The 22,798-nt window shown below is 40.0% G+C and overlaps 3 protein-coding genes across 6 annotated transcripts; all 3 read left to right on the top strand.

Annotated features, from left to right (window-relative positions):
- Positions 1-12,930: 12,930 nt before the first annotated feature.
- On the top strand, positions 12,931-13,647 carry LOC118479228 (F-box/kelch-repeat protein At3g06240-like). The gene has a single exon (XM_035983081.1). The coding sequence runs from the start codon at positions 12,931-12,933 to the stop codon at positions 13,645-13,647; it is 717 nt and encodes a 238-aa protein (XP_035838974.1).
- Positions 13,648-13,878: 231 nt separating this feature from the next.
- Positions 13,879-16,947, top strand: LOC110927271 (F-box/kelch-repeat protein At3g06240). Of its 2 annotated transcripts, XR_004884685.1 has the most exons (3): positions 13,879-14,007; positions 14,498-16,142; positions 16,558-16,947. XR_004884685.1 is itself a non-coding variant. In XM_022170928.2 (2 exons), the coding sequence occupies exon 2, from the start codon at positions 15,406-15,408 to the stop codon at positions 16,102-16,104; it is 699 nt and encodes a 232-aa protein (XP_022026620.2). In that variant the 5' UTR covers positions 13,884-14,007; positions 14,498-15,405; the 3' UTR covers positions 16,105-16,222. The 2 variants fall into 2 exon arrangements, 1 of the variants encoding a protein (XP_022026620.2); XM_022170928.2 differs by lacking the exon at positions 16,558-16,947 and having other exon boundaries at positions 13,884-14,007; positions 14,498-16,222.
- A 3,420-nt stretch (positions 16,948-20,367) lies between these two features.
- On the top strand, positions 20,368-22,798 carry LOC110927270 (putative F-box protein At2g02030). 3 transcript variants are annotated; one of them, XR_002585579.2, is made up of 3 exons: positions 20,369-20,740; positions 21,957-22,128; positions 22,558-22,798. XR_002585579.2 is itself a non-coding variant. In XM_022170927.2 (2 exons), exons 1-2 carry the CDS (start codon positions 20,435-20,437, stop codon positions 22,564-22,566), a joined length of 315 nt encoding a protein of 104 aa, XP_022026619.1. In that variant the 5' UTR covers positions 20,368-20,434; the 3' UTR covers positions 22,567-22,798. The 3 variants fall into 3 exon arrangements, 1 of the variants encoding a protein (XP_022026619.1); XM_022170927.2 differs by lacking the exon at positions 21,957-22,128 and having other exon boundaries at positions 20,368-20,740; XR_002585578.2 differs by lacking the exon at positions 20,369-20,740 and having other exon boundaries at positions 21,533-22,128.

Genomic DNA, 22,798 nt, shown 5'->3' with positions numbered 1-22,798 from the left:
TTTTACAAAACTTACACAATTCCTAAACCCTAACAGGGCAAACGACGGAATTGACTAATACTCATACGACAAAAGTATAGAGTATACTCGACCCCGTTCACAACGGGTAGAGTTCCGCATACACACGTTCAAACATGCAAGAAGTAAAAACACTTGTACAAATTGAGCAACAGTTAAACTTTATAGTCAAAAAATCCATGCACCCACGTGGTGCACAACGGATTTACATGAAGTTCTAACATATACAAAGAGGAAAACAAAAAAGGGGCACGCAGGCCAACCTAGTCCTACTTTGTACCACTGGTACCCGCGCCATCTTGGCCGTCACCAGCAGTATTTTCCTCTTCCGCATCGGCATATAGCATCCGCAACCGGTCTACATAGTCCGCTGCCTCTAAGCATTCATCAAGCTTCTCAACAGAGGAGAGAGACATGTCATAAAAGGATGCAACGGCCGCCTCAAGAAGCGCTTCGGTGTCCACATCACGAAACCCAGACCGTTCATTAGTGTAGCCGCCTTTAGACAAGACGTTTATATGGCCGATGCAGTGGTTATAACCAGCTTTAAAACCAGCATCACGGGCACGCTGCTTAATCAGGTCTATACCAATTGCGGTCTCAGGCGCGTCCATGATAACTTTAAAAATCTGCAACAAAAGAGCAATAAGATCATCATGTGCTAATCCAAGTAAATACAAAGGCACGAGATACTTACATGTGCAATACCGTGACACCGCATCCACTCACGGTCAGTCTCAAGCTGGTTAAACGAAGAGGTCAGGACATCTCTGGCCTCGACAGCCTCATTAGCCCGCTCTTCAGCTACAGTCACGCGGGCAGTAATGTCTGCAAGCTTGGCCTCGTGAGTCTGCACCTCAGCCTTTCAAAAGCAAGAAGCAGTTTGCACAAAATTGGTAAACATTCTCGAAAGGCAGAAGGAAAGATAAATTAGGAAAGGCAAATCATACCTGAAGGCTCCCAACGACCTGGTTCAAACGGGTGCGCTCAGCATTCGCCTCTTTAAGAGCCTTAGAAGCACGACTCTCCCTCTCTTTGGCCTCTTCAAGAGCCTTTGCAGCACAGGCCCCCGCCTCTTTGGCCTCTTCAAGCGCCTTTACAGCCCGGGCCTCCGCCTTCTGGGCTTTAACAGCAATCGCCTCAGCCGCAGCCTTCTCCTTACCCAAAGCAGCATTCGCCAACTCCTGACGAACACGAAACACTGTTTCATTCATCTTGGCCCAAGATTCTTTCCATGACTTACGCTCACTAGAAAGAGTTTCTTTCCAACTCTTGCGCTCCTCAGAAAGTAACTTGGCAAGAGTACGAACCTGTTTGAGCTCAGCAGTCGCAGCCCACTCCTCGGTTTGCTTCTGCTTCTCAAAAGCAGCCCTATCTTTTTCAAGCTGCTCTGCACCCGCACGAGCAACCTTGACCAACTCCTCCGCCTCGGCCCGCAAGCGCGCAGCCTCCTCCTCCCTGCGACCCAACACCTTGTAATCTTCCAGAATGGCATTCGCCACTATGGAACTTCCCACAAGCATGGTGGAAAGTTGGTTGATGCGCAGTTCACGGGGTGCGAAACGGGCACGATCAGTTTCAAATGGGGTGCCCAGGCCACCCAGAATCTCCTTGCAGGCAGAAGGATCATTGGAAATATCATCCCCCTGCATAACGCTCCAGGGGGTTCGGTGATAGCTGGTACTCCGATCCGGGGTGTAGGTGCGGTAGTAATACTCCAGCTCAGACTCTCCAGGCTGAATTGGAGGCCCTTCATAACCCGCACCCCCAGATGCGGAACCAGAAACCTTCTCAGCAGCTGGAGACTTCTGCGATTCAGCACCAGATTTTTGTTTTCCAGCATCAGAAAACCTAAAGTCCAAATCATCAGCATCATTTGGAGTGATCAGGTTGTTGGAGGAATCAACAGTATTAAAAATCTGGGACGCAGCTTTCCCACAGTCTCCTCTGCCTGCACTGAAGGATCAGGCACCACCTTGGCAGAAGGATCGGTGGATTCTTTAATCACCCCCGCATCCGTAGCTGTGTCATGCGGGGGAGAAGAAGGCATCTCAAACAAACCGGAGAAGTCCTTTCGTTGCAGTTCTGCAAAACAAGAAAGCAATAACTATCAAAAAACAAGTTGTGCATACAAAACACTTGCAAAAAGTTATAACTCATTTACCAGCAGGAACCGCAGGCTTCTTTTGCGTCGAACCAGTGGACCTTTTGGCCTGTAGCCTCCGACGTTTCCCCTCACCAACACCAGCAACTGTCGGCTTGGGTTTCCTTTTCCCACCAGCAAGTGTGGAACCCGCAGCAGTCCCACCTGCAGCCGCACCACCACCTGGAACACCTAAACCCTCAAGGGTGTCAGATACTACCACGTAATCGGTATATCTGCGGTAACAAGAATGAGAGATACCTGCGGCCTGCGACACCAAAGGAGGGGCGACAGAACCCCCAGTTTTCTCCTTACCGCGACCCCGCGTGGGTTTCTTCACCTGCTTCTTCTCCACATGTTTCTTAGGGACAGTTTTTTCAAACTTCCCAAGGTCCCCAAGATTACCTGTATTCGACACAAGCAAGCAAGAAGATTACAAGGTTGAACTTTAAAACAACAAGGGAATCTTAGAAGATACCTTCGCCTTCCGCATGGGTGCATTCACCATCTCACGTGTCGGGACGCGAAAATTGCCAACAATCTCTATGTTAAAACCCTCACGTTCCGAAACCGCAATCAACTCAACCTTACCCTCGAAGTCTGGCTCGAACATCCTCCACAAAGGAGCATTCTCTGATTTAACATACAAAATCAGTTCAACAAATAAAGACGCAAGGAAATGGCACAAAGGGTGAAAATGCTTACCACCACTTTTCTCTCGCAACACAGGCCTCGCCTTCCTATCCGGCCTGGTAAGCATCATCCGCAACACCCACAACTGATTGTTGTCCAATTTCTTAAGTTCAATAGGCCGCAGCCTAGAGAACCAATCCACAGTCTTTGCGGTGGCGACAGGAATATCTTCCGGAGTAACACCCACACTCACGTTCCGAAAGGTCATGTTGGCATACACCGCACAGGATTTAACGTAGAAGAATCTCTTTTTCCATTTGGTAAGACCCTTCGGCGGGGTCATCAGCTTGGGCCTCCCATACCTCTGGTTAAAAGAGAAAAAGCCAGTGTTTACTGTCAACTGGTAGAACCGCCAGAAATTCTCAACGGTAACATCCAACCCAAGGGCACGAAAAGTGTACTCGAAGTTCCTGATTCGGAACATCCCAAATGGACTCAGTTGGGAAATGTGAAGGTGATAGTGTTCTAACACCTCGGCAACAAACACCGTCACCGGCAATCGGAGGTTGCCATCGTTAAAAAAACTCAGCCTATAGGGTGATATATCCCGCCGGAGCATCGGCACCGGTATCACCCTCGTGTGGGTAAGTGGTACCCCACTCATCCGCCATTTGTATGCTGGTCATCAGGATCCTAAAGTGATCCTTTGACCACTTCAGTACCGGTAGCCCACCACCGGGAGCACCACCATCATCGTCTTCATCTTCATCAGCCGCTGTCACCGGCTGTACAGGGTTTTCACCCTCCACATTGTGTGGATTTGACGGTTTAGCCATAGAGATGTAGAAAGAAAAGAAAATGAGTAGTAAAAACTCAAACAAATCTCACCGGAATTTCAGAAAATCTTATCGGAGAAGACGAAGAAATTTTTTCTCTCACCGGAAATTTTGAAATTTTGAACAAAGTGAGGGGAAACCACGAACGGTTTCCCCTTATATACTGATCGCAATTAATGCAGCATGGAAACTGAATCATCACGTTCAAAAAGAGCGAATTATGCGGCACCACGTGTCAAGCGACGCTTCCGCTGATGGTTACCACGCGCGCGTGGCCGCACACGCGCCTGACATAGGAGACGTTTACACTCCTGCTACAGTGCATTTAATGACCTCGGGCAGTGCAAATGTCCTTTCATTTCAGCACATGCCAGGAAATCTCACCAACTCACATGTGCGCTCAGCCACGTATACAACAAAAAGCGACAACATTATCCAAACACAAGCGGCATGCGGTTTCTCTGGTGTACCATACCATAACCCATACCGCATGTCGTTTTTTCTTACATACCCCTAAAAATAGCCAAAAATTATGTCTTTCCATGGTTAAGGGGGTATAAACATGTCCGCACATACCCACGAGCACACGTGGAATATGCGGAGATGACACACACGAGCCCGTACAGGTGTGTCAGATACTCAGAACCAGCGTTGTTCTTTGGACTGAACCGCGTCTCAGGAACATGTAAACCGCATTGCCTTCATTCTCTTCAAGCTTCAAATCCCTCCTGTCCGGTTCACAACCACAGAGGGTGCATAAACAACTTCTTCAACAAAAAGAAGGAGGGGAATGTACGCGAACGCACATCAGCAACCCTGACTCCTGATCCTTCAAGAGCCACATCCGAGCAACACACTCGTTTCAAGTGAGTCTGGGGTTACAAAACCGCAGACACTCACGAGTTGCTGCGGACGCACCTATAGCTCCGCAAATGGTTGCTACGGTAGAGCCACAACTAAGTCATCACATAGATGAACGAAGCTACTTCAAGGAAAACTCCTCGGTATTGGAGCGTGAAGGAAAGTGGCTAAGTAAGAGATACAGACGAGATTTCCAAAAATCATAAGAGATCTCGTCGAACAACAAGCGGCCGGACAGCGGTAACAAGTCTGCTTATGACTTTGCTGCCCCACTTGTGAGACAGATAGAATAAACAATGGTGGGCATAACCATGCCTATGACCATGTTTATTTGACCATTATCCAGATTCACATTGTTCAACCAAACACGGCCAACAATGACGCAAGTATCCAACATTGTTTAGCCAAACATGGCCAACAATGCCAAGCAACGAGGTAACCGCAAAGGACGTGCGGTTACTTGAGAGCTAATTGGAAGAACATGAACACCCCAAAAAGGGATCATGATCACATGTCCAATTACTACTGAAGACCATTCTCTTCTTCATTCACCACTTCAGAGGTTGGTTCGAAGTTTGTGCATATCTTCAACCACTATCTCAGAGGTTGGTTCAAAGTTTGTGGACACCCCCAGCAAGATCTCAAAGGTCGGTTCGACACACCAACAGGTGGCACCCAACCCTGAGAAGAATTTCGCAGGTAGCCTATCCTACCATATCAAAACCCGAGGCTGAGAATTTCGCATCAGACGAAACTTTTTCACCGGTACGGAAGAGGCGTCGCATGACTCTTCCAGATATCCAGCTTGATTTACGAAGAGCAAAGACCATCTACATGGTCTAGAATCTTCTCCAGACTCCAAACTACCTTCTAGACACCATAGTCCAGTACTCCTCCCACATGCAACTTGCATATGGCAGCAACATTAGACTGGGGGGACTTGAAGGGGTATGGTCCCAGATCTTGCGTCAGCACGACCGCGAGTGACCATTACCCTTATCAAAACCCCCACTCGCTAACAACCTACCTGTGTCCGTGCGGGAACGTGCAAACACAGTGGTTGAATCCGATCTGCCCAAGGATGGAGGAGGACTTACCTGGAATATGAGAACGGTAGAGCGATGCGGCATGGCATCGCATCTGGTGTATGAAAACGGAAGTATTCACAGCGATGCGGCCTAGCACCGCATCCAGTGAACACTTCTATCAATACAGGGAAGCTGGATAACAACAACAGTCACCACAGACGACGATGCGGCCTGGCACCACATCTGGCGTATTTCTTGATCAAAGAGTGAGACGCGGGAACATCTACAGTTACCGCAAACAGCGATGCGGCCTGCATCGCATCCTGAATACTCAACAAGTGGGACTGACACCACAGAGCAAGTAGCACCAATGGCAGCCGCCTGTCAGGTCTACGTAAGCGACAGACTGACGTGGCTTCACCTCCACAGCCGACAGGCCTGACACACCTGCAAAGGTGCAGCATGTCGTCAGTCTATCCATCCACCTCCTCCTTCACTCCTCGGCTATAAATACCAACCCCAAATCGGATTTGAGGTATCTCTTCACAAATCTCTCACTACTACTACTATCACACTTTGCTTCCCAAGCAAATTACTGATTCTCACGCCGGAGAGTGGTAACAAGGAGCACCCTCTACCCCATCCTCCTTGTTACGAGTCACGGTTTGTTTCCTTGTGCAGGAGATCAACCAGCAGGCGACCCAGCCAGCGATCCTCTAGAGGAAGGGATTAACCCTTCTTGAACGAGACCAGTGTGTTAACCCTGCCCGGTTAACCATTGTTTCATCACCGACCTTGAATACTAATTTATTTTTTGGTATTCAAAACAATGTATTTTTTTGTATCGTAAACTATACGACTGCCGGTAACAATATTAAAAAGAAAATGTATTTTTTGTTTCATAAACTATACGAGAGTATCGATACGTGACGAACCAAACCGATTTCGACCGAACAACATCGGTACCGATACCGGTAGTATAGGAACCGATATTCGTTTTTTTGGTTTTCGATTGATGTAAAACACATGTTGATTTCCTTTTGGGCATATAATGACTTTAGTTTTTTAGTTTTCTCTTTCGGTTGCTATATATAACGAGTGTCGGTACCATAACAAACACAATCGATACCGAGTTCCCGCCGCATAGCACGGGGAAAAACCACTAGTTTTAACTATAGCAAAAAGGTTAACATCAATCACATGGCCACCAACAGTTTGTTTGATGAAAGATGTCGATTTTTGAAAATCATATAAACCCGAATCGAAATCCACACCGCGGTTCGTCTTTGCGGATAATTTAGTGTCCAACATTAATCTCCTACTACAACTCTACTTCTTGATTGGTATGAGGTCATGGAATGAAGGAAGGAATGAAATGAGTAAGGAAATGGAATGGACGAGGTAATGGAATAGATCATTACCATTTGATGTCTTGTTTGGTTATTATGTAGGAATGGAACGAATCATTATTTTGCGTTGTTTGGTAGGAAAGAAAAAACAAAGGAATAAAAACGCTGGTGCGTGGTGGTGGTGGGCGGCGACAGGTGGTGGGTGGGCGGCGACAGGTGGTGGGAGGGCGGCAGCGATGATGGTGGGTGGTTGTGGTAGACTTTGGTGGCTGGTGGGTAGGTGGTAGCGGCATTGGCAGTGGCAGTGGCAGTGGCAGTGGCAGTGGCGGTGGGTGGTGGCGACAGTGATGGTGGGTGGTGCTGAAAACGATGGTTGTGGATGACGGTGGTGGGTGGTGGCGACGGTGGTGGGTGATAGTGTTGTTAATGAAGAGTGTAAGAGGAAATGGAATTAAAAAAACATGGGGGTGGATGGAATTTTCAGGAAATGGAATGCCTTGTGTAATAGGCGATTTCATTCCAATAACCAACAAAACACTCTATTCTTCATTTCTCATTTCTATTGTCTTTTCTCTCTATTTTCTTTTTAGACTCTTTAGTTCTGTTATATTGGTTTTATTTTTTTCTAAGTTATATATAAAATTCTTGATAATAGAGGATCTTATATTTATGGCTTGAAGGGGTTATATATTCATTTATATTTTGTGTTACGATATGAAATTGAAAGAGAAACGTAAGAGAGAAAAGGAATCAATTTCATAACCGTCATACTATCAACTGACTATTACAACAGATTATAACGACCTAACTTTCTGACCTAACTTCCTCTCGTTACACATTCTCTCATATCTCCCTCAACTATCAAATATTATCAAACTAGTCCTTCACTTATTACAGTTATTCAAAGCATGACTAAACTATAAAAGTATGTAACAAAACTCCCCCCTTTAAACATTCTTGACCTCAAGAATAGACATTAAAATCTGGATACTTGTTCATGAAATCAGATGCTTCTTCCCACGTTGAATCATGGCTTGGTAAATCCTTCCATTGAACTAAAAACTTCACAACAGGCCTATTTCCTTGTCTAGCCGGCTTTCTTTCCAAGATGGCCAATGGCTGCAGAATTGGTTCAGTTACACTTGATAATACAATTTGATGATCAGGAGGCCCATATGCTTTCTTTAATAAAGAGACGTGAAAAGTTGGATGTAACTTAGATCCTGCAGGAAGATCTAATGTATATGCTGCAACTCCCACCCTTTTTGTTACTCTAAATGGCCCAAAATACTTCTGAGAAAGCTTCGAATACTTGTGTAACCTCAAAGAAGTTTGAACGTAAGGTTGTAGTTTCAAATATACCAATCCCCTACTTCAAAAGTTCGATCACTCCTTTTCAAATCAGCAAACTGCTTCATTCGATTCCTTGCTTTATCTAGCGACTGTTTCAAAATTATTAGCATCTCTTTTCGATGTTTAAACCAATCTTCCAATTCAGCTACTGTAGTGTGACAAGGGATATATGGCAATTGCATAGGAGGGTTAACACCATATAAGGCTTTGAACGGTGTCATTTGAATAGCCGAATGCCAAGTGGTGTTATACCACCATTCAGCAAGAGGCAGCCATTTTAACCAAGCTGTAGGTTCCGTCATCACCATGCATCGTAAATATGTTTCCAAACATCGGTTCAAAACCTCAGTTTGCCCATCCGATTGTGGATGATAAGCAGTTGATAGGGCCTGTTCAATACCTTGTAGTTTCAGAAATTCTTTCCAGAAATTACTCAGAAAAATAGGATCTCTATCTGATACAACGGTCTGTGGACAGCCATGCAATTTAAACACATTGTCCATCATCACTTGTGCAACTTGTACTGCTGAAAAAGGATGTTTTAGCGGCATGAAATGACCAAACTTTGTAAACCGATCCACGACCACTAGAATAGTGTCCTTTCCTCCAGATTTAGAAAGACCACTAATGAAATCCATTGATACATCAGTGAATATGGACTGTGGTGCAGGTAAGGGATTAAGCAACCCAGGGGTAGCTATGGCCTCATACTTAGCTTTTAAACACACATCACAAGTCTTAACCAATTTCTTCACATCTTTAGTTGCCCCTTTCCAACAAAACATGTCTTTAAACTTTTGTAAGGTTGCATGTATCCCAGAATGCCCTCCCATTGCAGAAGCATGACACAGCAACAAAATTTCATGCCTTAAATCCTCTTGTTTGCCAATCCACAGCTTGTTCTTCCTTGTCAATAAAGTACCATCCCATTTCAAATTCTTAATTGCCACACCCTGTATTAGCTTTTGAATCAATTCCTGAGCCATAACATCGCGTACCCAATGTGGTTTGATCTTTTCTAACAATACTGGTTCATAAGATGAGATTGCTAATTGAAATAAAGCTGCTCCCTGTACTCTAGATAATGCATCAGCTGCATTATTCTCAATTCCCTTCTTATACACAATGTCATAATCATATCCCATCAGTTTACTTAACCAAGTATGCTGTAAAGGTGTGGTTATCTTTTGTTCCAACAAATGCTTGAGACTTTTTTGATCTGTTCTAATGGTGAAATGGTTCAAAATAAGGTATTGATGCCAATGTTTAACTGCTAATAGTATGGCTAACAATTCCTTTTCGTAAACAGAAAGAGTACACTGCCTTGCTGATAAAGCTTTACTCACAAAAGCTATGGGGTGCCTGCCTTGCATTAAAACAGCTCCTAGTCCTTTTGAACTAGCATCAGTCTCCACTATGAACTCTTGAGACCAATCAGGAAGGGCCAGAACTGGAGCTTGTATTAATGCGGAGCTTGTATTAATGCCTTTTTAAGTACTTCAAATGCTTCATGTGCTTCTTGTGACCAATAAAACGCATCTTTTTGTAATAGATTTGTTAAGGGTTTAGCAATAGTACCATAAGAAGAGATAAACCTCCTGTAATAGCCGGTCAACCCTAAGAAACCTCTGAGTTGTTTAACAGTAGTAGGAGTAGGCCAGTTCTTCACAGCTTCAATTTTGGATGGATCAGTAGCTACTCCCTCTTCTGAAATCACATGCCCCAAATATTCGACCCTTGAACCAGCAAAACTACACTTTGATCTTTTAGCAAACAATTGATGTTCCCTGAACAGTTGCAGTACTTCTTTCAAATCTTGAACATGCTGATCCAAATTCCTACTATACACCAATACATCATCGAAGAAAATCAATACGCTTTTCCTTAATAACTTCTGAAATACTGAATTCATCAAACCCTGAAAAGTTGCTGGTGCATTTGTCAAACCAAAAGGAAGTACCAAGAATTCAAACAACCCCTGATGTGTCCTGAAAGCTGTCTTATGTATATCTGCATCATACATTCTGATTTGGTGATAACCAGATCTCAAGTCTAACTTAGAGTAAACTGTTGCACCACCCAACTCCTCTAATAGTTCTTCAATCAATGGAATAGGAAATCGATTCTTCACTGTATGTTCATTTAATTTCCTATAATCTACGCACAGCCTCCAAGTTCCATCTTTTTTCTTTACTAACACTACAGGAGATGCAAAGGAACTCACACTATGCCTAATAATACCCATCTCTAACATTTCTTGTACCATTTGTTCAATGACATTTTTTTTGTCCCAAAGGGTACCTATAAGCTCTTTGATTTATGGTTACAGTTTCATCTACTAACTTGATTCTATGATCACAACTTCTGTTAGGAGGTAATGACTTTGGTTCTTGAAATACATCTTCTTATTGCTGTAACAATTCTTGAATTCTATCATCTTTCAAGTTCTCACTACTAACATTAGCTTGATGTTGAAATGCCCCTCCTACTACATTTTGCATACTGAAAATCTGCATTTTAACCGTAGAACTATCCTTACTCATTAAACTGGATAATTTCTCCATGGAGCATAATGATACATCGCCCTTAGTAGTGCCTTTTAGTTCAATGACTTTGGATCCCACTTTAAACTGCATAGTTAACTTTTTGAAGTTCCAAACGATATCATTCAAAGACTGTAACCATTGTATTCCCAAGAACATATCATAGTTATCAAGTGGCAATAACAATACGTCGGTTTTAAACCAGGCCCCTTGCATTAACCACTGAAAATCTTCACATAACCTATTGCATTCTAGTTCCTTCCCATTGGCTACTAATACCTTCATTAGGGGTACACTTTTCATAGGACAGTTTAGCCTCAAAGCCAACTTAGAGTTAACAAAATTGTGTGTGGAACCAGAATCAATTAATATGTGTATCTGCCTTGTTCCAATAGTACCCACCACCCTCATAGTGTAGAATGTACTCACACCTGTTATAGCATGGACTGGAATTTGGGCATCCATTTCTCTTTCTTGAATCTCATTGTCAAACTGATCATTATCACAGTCCATCTCATCATCTCCATGTATTTCTAAAATGTATAAATGTTTGAATTTACAATTATGGGTTGGAGAATATTTTTCATTGCACCAAAAGCATTCTCCCTTAGCCCTTTTTTCCTCAGCTACCTTAGCAGGAACTTTTTTAACACTCTTCAAGGTCTTATTGTTTGTTGGGGTAGGTAACAGGGCTAAGGTGTTAGTTGGAGTACCCACGTTTCGATTGACTGCTCCAATACTACTTTTGTTACTGTTACCCATTGTGTTATTACTACCCACATTATGGAATGACTTCTTAACCTCTCCATCTTTTTCACCAAACAAAGTTGAGTAAACAACAGTTTGTTGTTTAGCCATAGAAATGGCATCTCTCATTGTTTTTGGCTTAAAGATCTTAACTAAACAACGAATTTCTAGTTTTAAACCTCCCACATACAAACTGGCAGCATATTCATCAGTTAATTTCACCCTATTAAGTAAAGAATCAAATTCTTTTGTATAATCATAGAGTGAACCTGTTTGGTTGAGATTCTTCAGTTCTTCCATTGGCTCTTCAGTTAATCGTTCAGAGAATCTATTAATCGCAGATCTCGAATATTCATCCCAAGTTATGTCATCTATACTCCTGTTTTGACTATCAACGTATCCTTGATGCCACTCTAAAGCCGCCCCTTCTAAGTTTATTACAGCATAGTAAACCTTTGCATTTTCTGGTGTCTTATCAACTGCAAAAAAATGATTACATCGGATTATCCAACCTTCAACCTCACTACCATTGAATTTAGGGAAATCCAATCTTCCAGTACGAACCATCCTCAGTTCCTGTTCCTGATGTCTACCAAATCTTTCAGCTCCCAATTTGTTGTTGATTTCTGTCATTTGAGAAACTAATGTTGTCATTCCAATCTGCAACATCTTAATTGCTTCCGAATTCTGATCCAATATCGCTTGTTGTACCTCAAGAGATTTCGCATTTTCTTGAGCTGCTTTCTCCAATCTATCCATTTCCTGTTGACGAGTCGACATACTCACTCAGAATCAATCGAACGATGAATGATCCTCAAATTGAATTGATGCTATGAAATTGATCGAAAGAATGATCAATTTCTGAGTTTTGAATCAAAATTGAAGTGAAATTAATCGAACAATTGATTAATTTCTGAAATTGAAACGAAAAAACGATTGAAAACTAGATGAATTGTGAATTATTCTTCGAATTAGGGCTCCAATCAAGAGCGTCCAGAGGATCGGACTGCGGATCGGACTGCTCTGATACCACTGTTATGATATGAAATTGAAAGAGAAACGTAAGAGAGAAAAGGAATCAATTTCATAACCGTCATACTATCAACTGACTATTACAACAGATTATAACGACCTAACTTTCTGACCTAACTTCCTCTCGTTACACATTCTCTCATATCTCCCTCAACTATCAAATATTATCAAACTAGTCCTTCACTTATTACAGTTATTCAAAGCATGACTAAACTATAAAAGTATGTAACATTTTGTTACCATATATCGATCGTAACAATGATCACAAACGCATATAACATGAATAGTTGCCAAACTTATAAATAGTTTTAACGATGGAGCAAATCTGCAAAATATATTTACCCCATATCATCTACGTTACTAGGTTTTCCAGTTATTAGGGTTTCAATGGCAAAGTTTGTTCATGCCGATGTTGTTGAGCAGATACTCTTAAGGTCAGAAGTGAAGTATCTGATCCGTTTCAAGAGTGTGTGTAAGTCATGGCATTCTTTAATCACAAGTCCTCGTTTCGTTAATCGTCACCTGAACCATAGTTCTAATAAAGATCGCAACGACAGTAAGATTGGACATAGAAGAATTACTTTCGCAGATGATGATCATCGTCCTCGTAATCTTGTTGGTTCTTCCAATGGCCTGGTTTGCGTCACCTCTGGTTATTTACAATTTTCAGTAGTCAATCCCTTGACAGGAGAGGTAACACGGCTGAAGCGTTCTCCTAGTCCTTATATGGGTTTTTGGTTATGTTGGGGTTTTGGTTATGATGAATCCACAGATGATTACAAGGTCATCGTAAAAGGAAAGAATGAAACACGTGTTCGGGTGATGAGCTTGAAATCAGATGTTTGGAGAGTTATTGAAGAAGTGAAGTACAAATTTATTACTAAGACGGGTATTCTAAGCAATGGTGCACTTCACTGGATTGTAGAAGATGAAAATGGTAAGAAACTAATTATTTCTTTCGATTTATCCAAAGAAGAGTTTAAAGAAATACCCCAACCTGATGATGTAAGATATGGATGTAGTTATAATAACCACCTGGGAATTGTCAAAGAATGTTTGTGCATATTTCGTCGATCAAACTGTTGTTCTCTTGACGATTTATAGATGATGAAAAGCTACAATGTAAAAGAGTCGTGGGAACGGCTGCCGCATAATCATAATATGAAGCATGATATTGTACACCGCTTGAAGGGAGATGTATCAGGGATTTACAGCAATTTCGAACATCATTGGGGTTTTGAATGTGGTTTGTATCATACTGCTGCACCGATATTTGTGCGGAGCCTTGTATCTCCACATGTAAATGGGAGGCCGGCTAGTGCTATTAGTATCATGAGGAATTCTAGGGTGGGTTCTATTGATGCTACGCCAGACCCTGGATATCGCCGTTATAATGGGAGTTCTATTGATACTCCCCCGGACCCTGGATATCGCCGTTATAATGGGAGGCCGAAGCGCGACAAGGTGAGTTCTATTCTTTTCTTTTAACAGATAGTATAGATTATAGAATTTCCTAGCCTTTTTATTTCTTATCGAGTTAAATGCCATTTTAGTCCCTGTGGTTTGGGCCATTTTGATAGTTTAGTCCAAAGGTTTCATTTTTAACCCGTGGGTCCAAAAATGTTTGAAAGTTGCCATTTTAGTCCACTGGGTTAACTTCATCCATTTTTTCTGTTAACGAGAAGGCCAATTCGGTCATTTTATATGGCTGAATTGACCTTTTAGTTAACAGAATTACATATAAAATGACCAAATTGGCCTTCTCGTTAACAGAAAAAATGGATGAAGTCAACCAAGTGGACTAAAATGGCAACTGTGAAACCTTTTTGGACCCACAGGTTAAAAATGAAACCTTTGGACTAAACTGGCAAAATGTCCCAAACCACAGGGACTAAAATGGCATTTAACTCTTTCTTATCATTCATTCACCTCTCTTCTTGTTATTCTTATGCAGATAAGAAGGGGACCATTCTCCTGTGCGTTGACGCTATTGAAGAAGCAGTCAAGATGACAAATTTTGCAGCATGAAAATAATTTCAGTTGTCTTCTTTCTATGACTTCCACTTGTAACTGGCAATAATATCGGACAAGTGTTAAAGCTGAAGATTGTAGAGTTATGAGTTTTGCTTGTTCATTTAGTTGTCTGGATTCTAGTTTATATTATCTTGTCTTTGATGCATTCGGTAACTGTTTACTACTTTTATATTAATTCTATATGAAGTCTTGCTAGTTTTCGAGTGCCTATATTGTTGAATATTATGAATGTGATTTTAAATCTAGTTGGTTTTACAGTCTTGTTGGTTCTTGTAACGGACTGGTATGTAGGGGTGTAAACGAGCCGGGCCGAGTCCGAGCTCGGCTCGTCATGTTTTTATGAAGCTCGAGCTCGAGCTCGGCTCGGTTCGAGCCTACTTGTTTGAGCTCGAACTCGGCTCGCAAGTAAAACCCAAAGCTCGAGCTCGGCTCGACTCGACTCGAGCAATTTTGAGAACAACCACAGACGAGCTAAAAACTCGACTCGAACTCGCTTCAATATCGCTTAAACGAGACAAAGCTCGGCTCGAGCTCGGCTCGCCAATGTTATCATCACTATTATTATATTATATATAAACTAAATAAATTTTTGCTCGGTCTCGTTTAGGCTCGCGAGCCTAAACGAGCTTTGTATTTCAGGCTCGAGCTCGGGCTCGATAACTAAACGAGCTCTATTTCAGGCTCGGGCTTGTTAAAGCTCGGCTCGTTCAAGCTTTTAACCGAGCCGATAATGAGTAGCTCTCGAGTCTCTGGGCTTGTTTACAAATTACAACCCTACTGGTATGCATCTTCTCTTATTTAACATGGACAATTTTAGTAGGCAATCCAATGACTAGAGAGGTAAGACAACTGAACCTTCCCTCGTTTTTGCTTTTGCTCGATAGATCATTATGTTGGGGTTTTGGTTATGATTTATCCAAAGACGATTACACAGTTGTTGTCGCGGGGGAGAAGAAAGGCGAGAATCAAACATCTTTTCACTTGTTGAGTTTGAAATCTAATGTGTGGAGAGTTATCGGAGAAGTGAAGTATAGATTACTTACTAAGGCTGGTATCTTATGCAATGGTGCGCTTCACTGGCTTGTAGGAGATAATGAAAACACGAAAAAGCTAATTATTTGTTATGATTTATCTAAAGAGGAATTTAAAGAAATTCCCTTACTACCTGATGATGCAAGATATGAAAGTTCTTCTCATAGCTACCTGGGAGTTATGGAAGAATGTCTATGCATATTTTGGCGGTCTTTGTCTTCTTGTGTTGTCGTATGGCGGCCGATGAAAAAGTACAATGTTGTAAAACAGTCATGGGAATTGTTGCGACGTAATTCTGACATGAAGTATGAAAGTATACACTACTTGAGAAGGGCGAAGAATCCTATGTTAAATGATAGTTTCTTCCATCTTGATGAATCTCTTTTTTGCGGCACGTTATACGTTGATGCCCCTATATTTGTGCAAAGCCTTGTATCGCCCCATGTATGCAGGACAAGAGGAGTGTGTTGTCGTATGGCCGATGAAAAAGTATAGTGCATATCTTGACTTTTTCAAGATGAAAGAGCGTTGCGGTATGAAACCATCTTGTAGTAGCTTGTTGAATGATTAATTTAAGGAATGTGTGTTTAATGTATTTCAGTAAGTTGTGATTTATGGTTTCTAAACTTGTTATACGGTCTCATATCCTTTGCTCAATGTCCCTAAAGCACCGATTACTTAGCTCACACGTATTTCAGTAAGTTGTGATATTATTTGGTTGATATTTGTATGGAAAGATAGAATATATATTCAATTGAAAACACATGTTTGAAATCACTGTTTGATGTTATAACCATTGAAAAACACATATAAGAAGCAAAATATAATATATGGCATTCACTCACTTCCCTTTTTTTGTTTGATGTTATAACCATTGAAAAACACATATAAGAAGCAAAATATAATATATGGCATTCACTCACTTCCCTTTTTTTGTTGATTTTTCAGTTAGTGTGAGGAGATGGAGATTCAGTGCCACATTTTGATGCTGTTAAGATCTTCTGCCTTATAATACTTTTTATTTTCTAGTATCTTTTTTTATGGATTCAGTAATTGTTAACAGTGTCAGACCCAGGATTTTTGGACAATGGGGTCCAAAAAAAAAACACAAAAAAACGAAGAAACAGGTATCAAACCCATGACCTTTTGTGTGTTAACAAGGGGTTTTACCACTACACTAGGCTCACTTTCATTGTTATGGGGTCCAACTAAATTGTTCGATGGGGTCCATAGACAATTTTATATACCGTTTCTACTACGTTTTAAAAAAAGATTGGGGTCCGGGGACCCCGTTCCTCGTAACGTAGGTCCGCCCCTGATTGTTAATTTATGAGTAAATTACGTTTTTGGACCCTGTGGTTATATCACTTTTACTATATTAGCCCAAAATAAGAATTTTTTAACATATCTGCCCCCATGGTCTCTATAATTAACCATTTTGGCCCCTAAGTCTAGAGATCATGAGGGCCAAAATGGTTAGTTATAGAGACCATAGGGGCCAAAATGGTTAGACTTAGGGGCCAAAATGGTTAGTTATAGAGACCATGAGGGCATATATGTTAAAAGTTCTTATTTTGGGCTAATATAGTAAAAGTGATATAACCACATGGGCCAAAAACGTAATTTACTCTTAATTTATTTATAACTATCAAATTTACATGGATCAGCTGAACCGTCTTATCCATGTGCGTAAACAGCTTCTTATATGCAACATATTTTGCTATACTTTGTAGCTTCAAAATGAGATTGCAATTTTCAGTAGTGTCCCTTTGAATGACAGTTATGTTTATCAGTTAGCGACAATCTAAAGGGTCGTTGGACTCGTTGCTGAATTTATCTGTTTTTAGATTTTTGAGAGATGGTGTCTCGTCTCGTCGCTGATTTTGTTAGACCAGATAGTGAGGGATTGTTCCACTCATGAGTCATTTGATAGCTAAATTTGATGAAAACAGTTACTACTAAGATATATTCATATATATTTTTTTATTTTTTTTTATTTTTTTAAGGAAACTAGATGATAATAATTTCAACTTTGACCTATTGGCTAGGATTAATCCCTACTAAGGAAATGTTTACAGACAGTCCCAACTTTGGATATATTTTTCCCTTGCGGTCCCGTACAAATTGAAAGTTAATGGCGTTAGTTTTTTGATGATGTGGACTGCTTATGTGGCAAAAAAAAAAAAAAACTCTTTACAAAAATCCTAATCCTATTTTCGCCCAACCCAGCTCATCCTATTTTCAGCCCATATTATAAATAACCCGATTCAGTTTGGACCTGTGTGACCCGTCCAACGTGTCACATGTAATAACGTATAATGAAAAGATAAAAAATTACGGGCTCAACCTGCATCTGGTGGATAGTAGCAGTGACTATTTCATGCATATCATTGCAATCAACCACTTGATGATCAGGAATGCCCCATAACCGAACTTTAGCAGTACAAATGTTCTTGTTGGTTTGCAATAAAAAAAAAAAAAAAAAAAAAAAACCTATCACAATCAAAGACACAACCCTTCTAGAAGTTTACTATTGAGGCCAGGCAACAAGTTCTCTAAACAGTTCGTTTTGTGGTGAACTATCTTGCCCGTATGATGTCTAAAAACAGAACTAGAACAAAACAAATGAAACATAAAATTTAAGCAAACGCAAAAGAAAACAGAAAACAAGTTCCATAAGTTAAATTCAAAAAAATGCTATTAAAAAAAAAAGTTATATTCAAAAATCAAACTGATTGATGTGTACGTGATCATGTGTTAGACCAGCTTTAAAAACTGAACGGGTTATAACCTATTGAGTTGATAAAAAGTTACATATGCTAGCAATAAATCAAGTTAAAGAGTAGTTCTAATACAACAGAAAAATGAAGAAAACTATGTTATCTTGTATGACTCGCTGCAATCCGGTCTATCCCTTAAAGACCTAATATGACTATAGATAAAGTCCATCATGGTCCATTAAGACATGTATGATATACTATTTCTCGTTATTATACGATAGGACTCATTACAACTCCATTGGCTCCCCCGTTGGCGACCCAAGCCTGTGTTTACGGCGTTAAGTGTCTGGACTACCCCGTTATTCCACAACTGGTAGTCTAAACCAAAATCCAGTTATCCACATTGCCCTTCTTTTTGCCGATATTTTAGTCTCTTACTACGTGTCAACTTCTTCTTGTTTTTATTTTTTGATGTAGCGTGTGAAGTGATAATGAAGGATTGATCACATTGATTCTGTGAATACCCGTGATAATCTTCCCCAAACCACCTAATTTCAACCCAAAAGTTAGAGAATTTGAAATGGTCAAATGATTATTGCAAAAACTGATGAATGACCATCCGAATTACATGTGGAGAACATAAATAAAAACCGAAATTCGGAACGGGCCATAAAAAGGCCATGGGCCAAACATAAACCCAAAAACAAAATGCATAAAATATGGAAAAAACATAAAAAGGCCTGTAACTCCCACTAGAATGCGTTTTTTGGACCTAAACTTCGCCAAGGCCCTTCCGTGTCCTTGCCACGACATGCTCCTCATTTCAAGCTTTGATTTGATTGGTCGAACGCCTAAAATGGAGACCTGTAGCAAAAGTTATGGTCGTTTTCGTAAATCACCCTTGGTAGCTCGATCATGGGCCTCTGGAAATGTTCTGGCCTGATCTTCAACACTTGGGCTGCATCAGTTTTGCCTTCATCAATACTTACACACTATCCCCCTCATCTATTGTCTTTTCTCTCTTTTAGACCCTTCAATTTTGTTATTATTGGTTTTCTTCTTTTCTAAGTTATAAATAAAATTCTTGAAGTTTTTAGATCTTATATTTATGGCTTGATATATTTGTTTTGTTAATTTATATTATGTTACAATATATGGATCTTAATTATTAACAATGAACACAAACAAAGTAAAATCTTGTTTTCTTAACATGATAATATGTTCATTTTATCGTTTACGTGTTCTTATTACCAATGTTTTAAAAACCGGTTTTTAAATCAAACCGGATTATGCTAAAAACTGGTTCAACCGGTTGAACCAGTTTGTACCGAACGGTTCAACCGGGTTGACTAGTTAACTCTATAATTTCAAAAATTACAACATCAACTCAAAAGTTAATTCAAAAATGCATGATTACATATTAAAAGATGATCCAAAAGTAAATTCATAATAAAAAATAATAGAAAAGATAATCGAAAATCATTCAATTTTTCAACAAGCTTTTTTAAATGAAAGTGTACAATATGTTTAAGCCATTTGAGTGTTAAATGAATCAAGTTCACGATCGCATAAAGATGAAATTCACTATTATCGCCATCCTTATCAACTAGAGGATAACTATTTTCATTTCATACAATATTAAATAAGAACTTTTAGTTACGAATAATCATAATATATAAAAATTACGTAAGATAAGTAACAATTTAATAAAAATAAGTAACAACCCAAACTAAAATAACCCGGTACCGGTATTACGTTTCAAACCGGTATACCGGATTTTACCGCCGGTACAAATCTTATGCCGTTTCACTTATTTAACGGGGTGTTTCGTACCGGATTTACATCTGAAAACGGTAATACCGGTATAACCGGCCGGTATTTATCGGTTTTTAAAACATTGCTTATTACTCCATATATGATTATTCTCTTCATATTTCTAGAAGAAAAAAAATGAAGTTGCCAAACTTATTAATAGTTTTAAAAATGGACCAAATCTGCAATTTTAGCAAAAATACAGTTACCAAAAATGCGAATTATTTCAAAATATATTTACTCTATAATAATATCGTCTACGTTTACTCCGTTTTTCAATTATTAGGGTTTCAATGGCAAAGTTTGTTCATGCTGATGTGGTTGAGCAAATACTCTTAAGGTCAGAAGTGAAGGATCAGATCCGTTTCAAGAGCGTGTGTAAGTCATGGCATTCTTTAATCACAAGTCCTCGTTTCGTTAATCGTCACCTAAACCATAGTTACAACAAAGATCGCTGCAACGATCAACTTGGACACAGAAGAATTTGTTTAGAAGATGATGGATTTTGTTACAGTGTTGGTTCTTCCAATGGCTTGGTATGCATCATCTCTTATTTACGTATTGGTGAAGTTTTAGTAGGCAATCCGTTGACTAGAGAGGTAAGACAACTAAACCTTCCCTCGTTTTTGCTTGGTTATAAATCATTATGTTGGGGTTTTGGTTATGATTTATCCAAAGACGATTACACACAGGGGCGGACCCAAATGATGCAGGTCGGGGTCCACGGACCCCAGTGTTTCTTAAAAAAATAGTAGAACCGGTATGTTAAAATTTTCAAGGACCCCATAAAATAAATTAGTAGGACCCCATAGTATTAAAAACAAAGCTGGTAAGGTGGTAAATCTCCTTGTCTCTCAACAAGTAGGTCTCAAGTTCAAGCCTTACATCTCATGTTTTTTAGTTAATTTTTTCCATCAAAATTAAACTAGTGTTTTAAAATACCACAACCACCCATTGATCCTCTAATTTGCTTTTTTAAAATGATAAATTTAATGTCTCTGAATGATTTTATTTCACGTTTGATTACCAAATAAGACTTTCAACATATAGTGGCGTTAAAAAAAGCTTGAACAAAATTTTGAAGTTATGTGAAGTAGTTGTGATGTTTAGGTAACTATTGGTTTCAAGCAACTTATTAATCACCACAATCTGATAACTTGATTCTTAAATGGTTCTTAATAAAGTAGTGGTTTCATACCACTAAATGCTTTTGCATTATTTCCTAGCCCCGACCCGACCCGACTACGATGACCGTCCCGAAAATGCTTCTGCACTATGGGGTCCTACTAGTTTATTTTATGGGGTCCTTGAAAATTTTAACATACCGGTTCTACTATTTTTTTAAGAAACATTGGGGTCCGTGGACCCCGACCCGCATCATTTGGGTCCGCCCCTGTTTTACACACTTGTCGTTGGGGAGAATAAAGGCGAGAATCGAACATGTTTTTACTTGTTGAGTTTGAAATCTAATGTGTGGAGCGTTATCGGAGAAGTGAAGTATAGATTACTTACTAAGACTGGTATCTTATGCAATGGTGCGCTTCACTGGCTTGTAGGAGATAATGAAAAAACGAAAAAGCTAATTATTTTTTATGATTTATCTAAAGAGGAATTTAAAAAAATCCCCTTGCTACCTGACGACGCTAGATATGATAGTTCTTCTCATAGCTACCTGGGAGTTATGGAAGAATGTCTATGCATATTTTGGCGGCTGCAGCCTTGTTGTGCTGTCATAGGGCCAACGGAAAAGTACAACAATGTAAAACAGTCATGGGAACCGTTGTCGCAATATGATTCTAACATGAATTATGATAGTATACACTACTTGAGTAGACCGACGAATCATACGTTGAATGAGAGTTTCTTCCATCCTGATGAACCATGGTTTACCGGGACGTTCGGATATATTGACGCCCCTGTATTTGTGCAAAGCCTTGTATCTCCCCATGTTTACGGGAGGCCGATGTAGGACAAGAGGAGTGCTAAGGTGGGTTCTATATATTATGTACTCCCCCCGTCCCATTAAAAGTGTCATATTTTGAATTTTCAAAGTCTTTATTTATAAACTTTGACTTTAATTTAGTATATTTTTTGTGTTATATAAAACTTGATGAAAATTAACCCGATAAAAACACTTGTAAAACACATTCCCTTATTTTAATAATTTATTTTTGTCTAAAGGAAATATTGGAAAAAAGAAAGGAGGCCCGTGGTTGCCGTGGATTAATCCACACGAACCATGGTGGATGAGGCAAGGGGATGGTGTAGCGATCCATTAATCGTCCTACTTGACGACCGATGACCCAACCCATCCCCCCACACCCTTCGGCCTAACCATTTTAAAGTCCATGTAAGAAGCATATATAATATTTGGCATTCACTCACTTCCTTTTTTTTTTCTTTTTTGATTTTTCAGTTAATGTGAGGAGATGGAGGGAGATCCAATGCCACAATTTGTAGCAGTTTACATTTTCTGCCTTATAATTCTTCTAGTTTCTAGTATCTTTAATTTTATGGATTCAGTAATTGTTAACTTATCTATAACTATCAAAATTACATGGAGCAGCTATCTCTGTGCATAAAGAGCTTCTTATATGTATAACATATTTTGTTATACTTGGTAGCTTCTAAATGAGATTGCAATATTCAGTACTGTC

This window comes from Helianthus annuus, chromosome 2 (assembly GCF_002127325.2).
Source record: "Helianthus annuus cultivar XRQ/B chromosome 2, HanXRQr2.0-SUNRISE, whole genome shotgun sequence".
NCBI lineage: Eukaryota > Viridiplantae > Streptophyta > Magnoliopsida > Asterales > Asteraceae > Helianthus > Helianthus annuus.
The sequence above is the reverse complement of the archived record's forward strand: the minus strand, read 5'-3'. Positions and strand labels throughout refer to the sequence as shown.

What these genes read in the sequence shown, in the direction of transcription:
- LOC118479228 (XM_035983081.1), top strand. Translation starts at nt 12,931, where the DNA reads ATGGCAAAGTTTGTTCATGCCGATGTTGTTGAGCAGATACTCTTAAGG.
- LOC110927271 (XM_022170928.2), top strand. Translation starts at nt 15,406, where the DNA reads ATGACTAGAGAGGTAAGACAACTGAACCTTCCCTCGTTTTTGCTTTTG.
- LOC110927270 (XM_022170927.2), top strand. Translation starts at nt 20,435, where the DNA reads ATGGCAAAGTTTGTTCATGCTGATGTGGTTGAGCAAATACTCTTAAGG.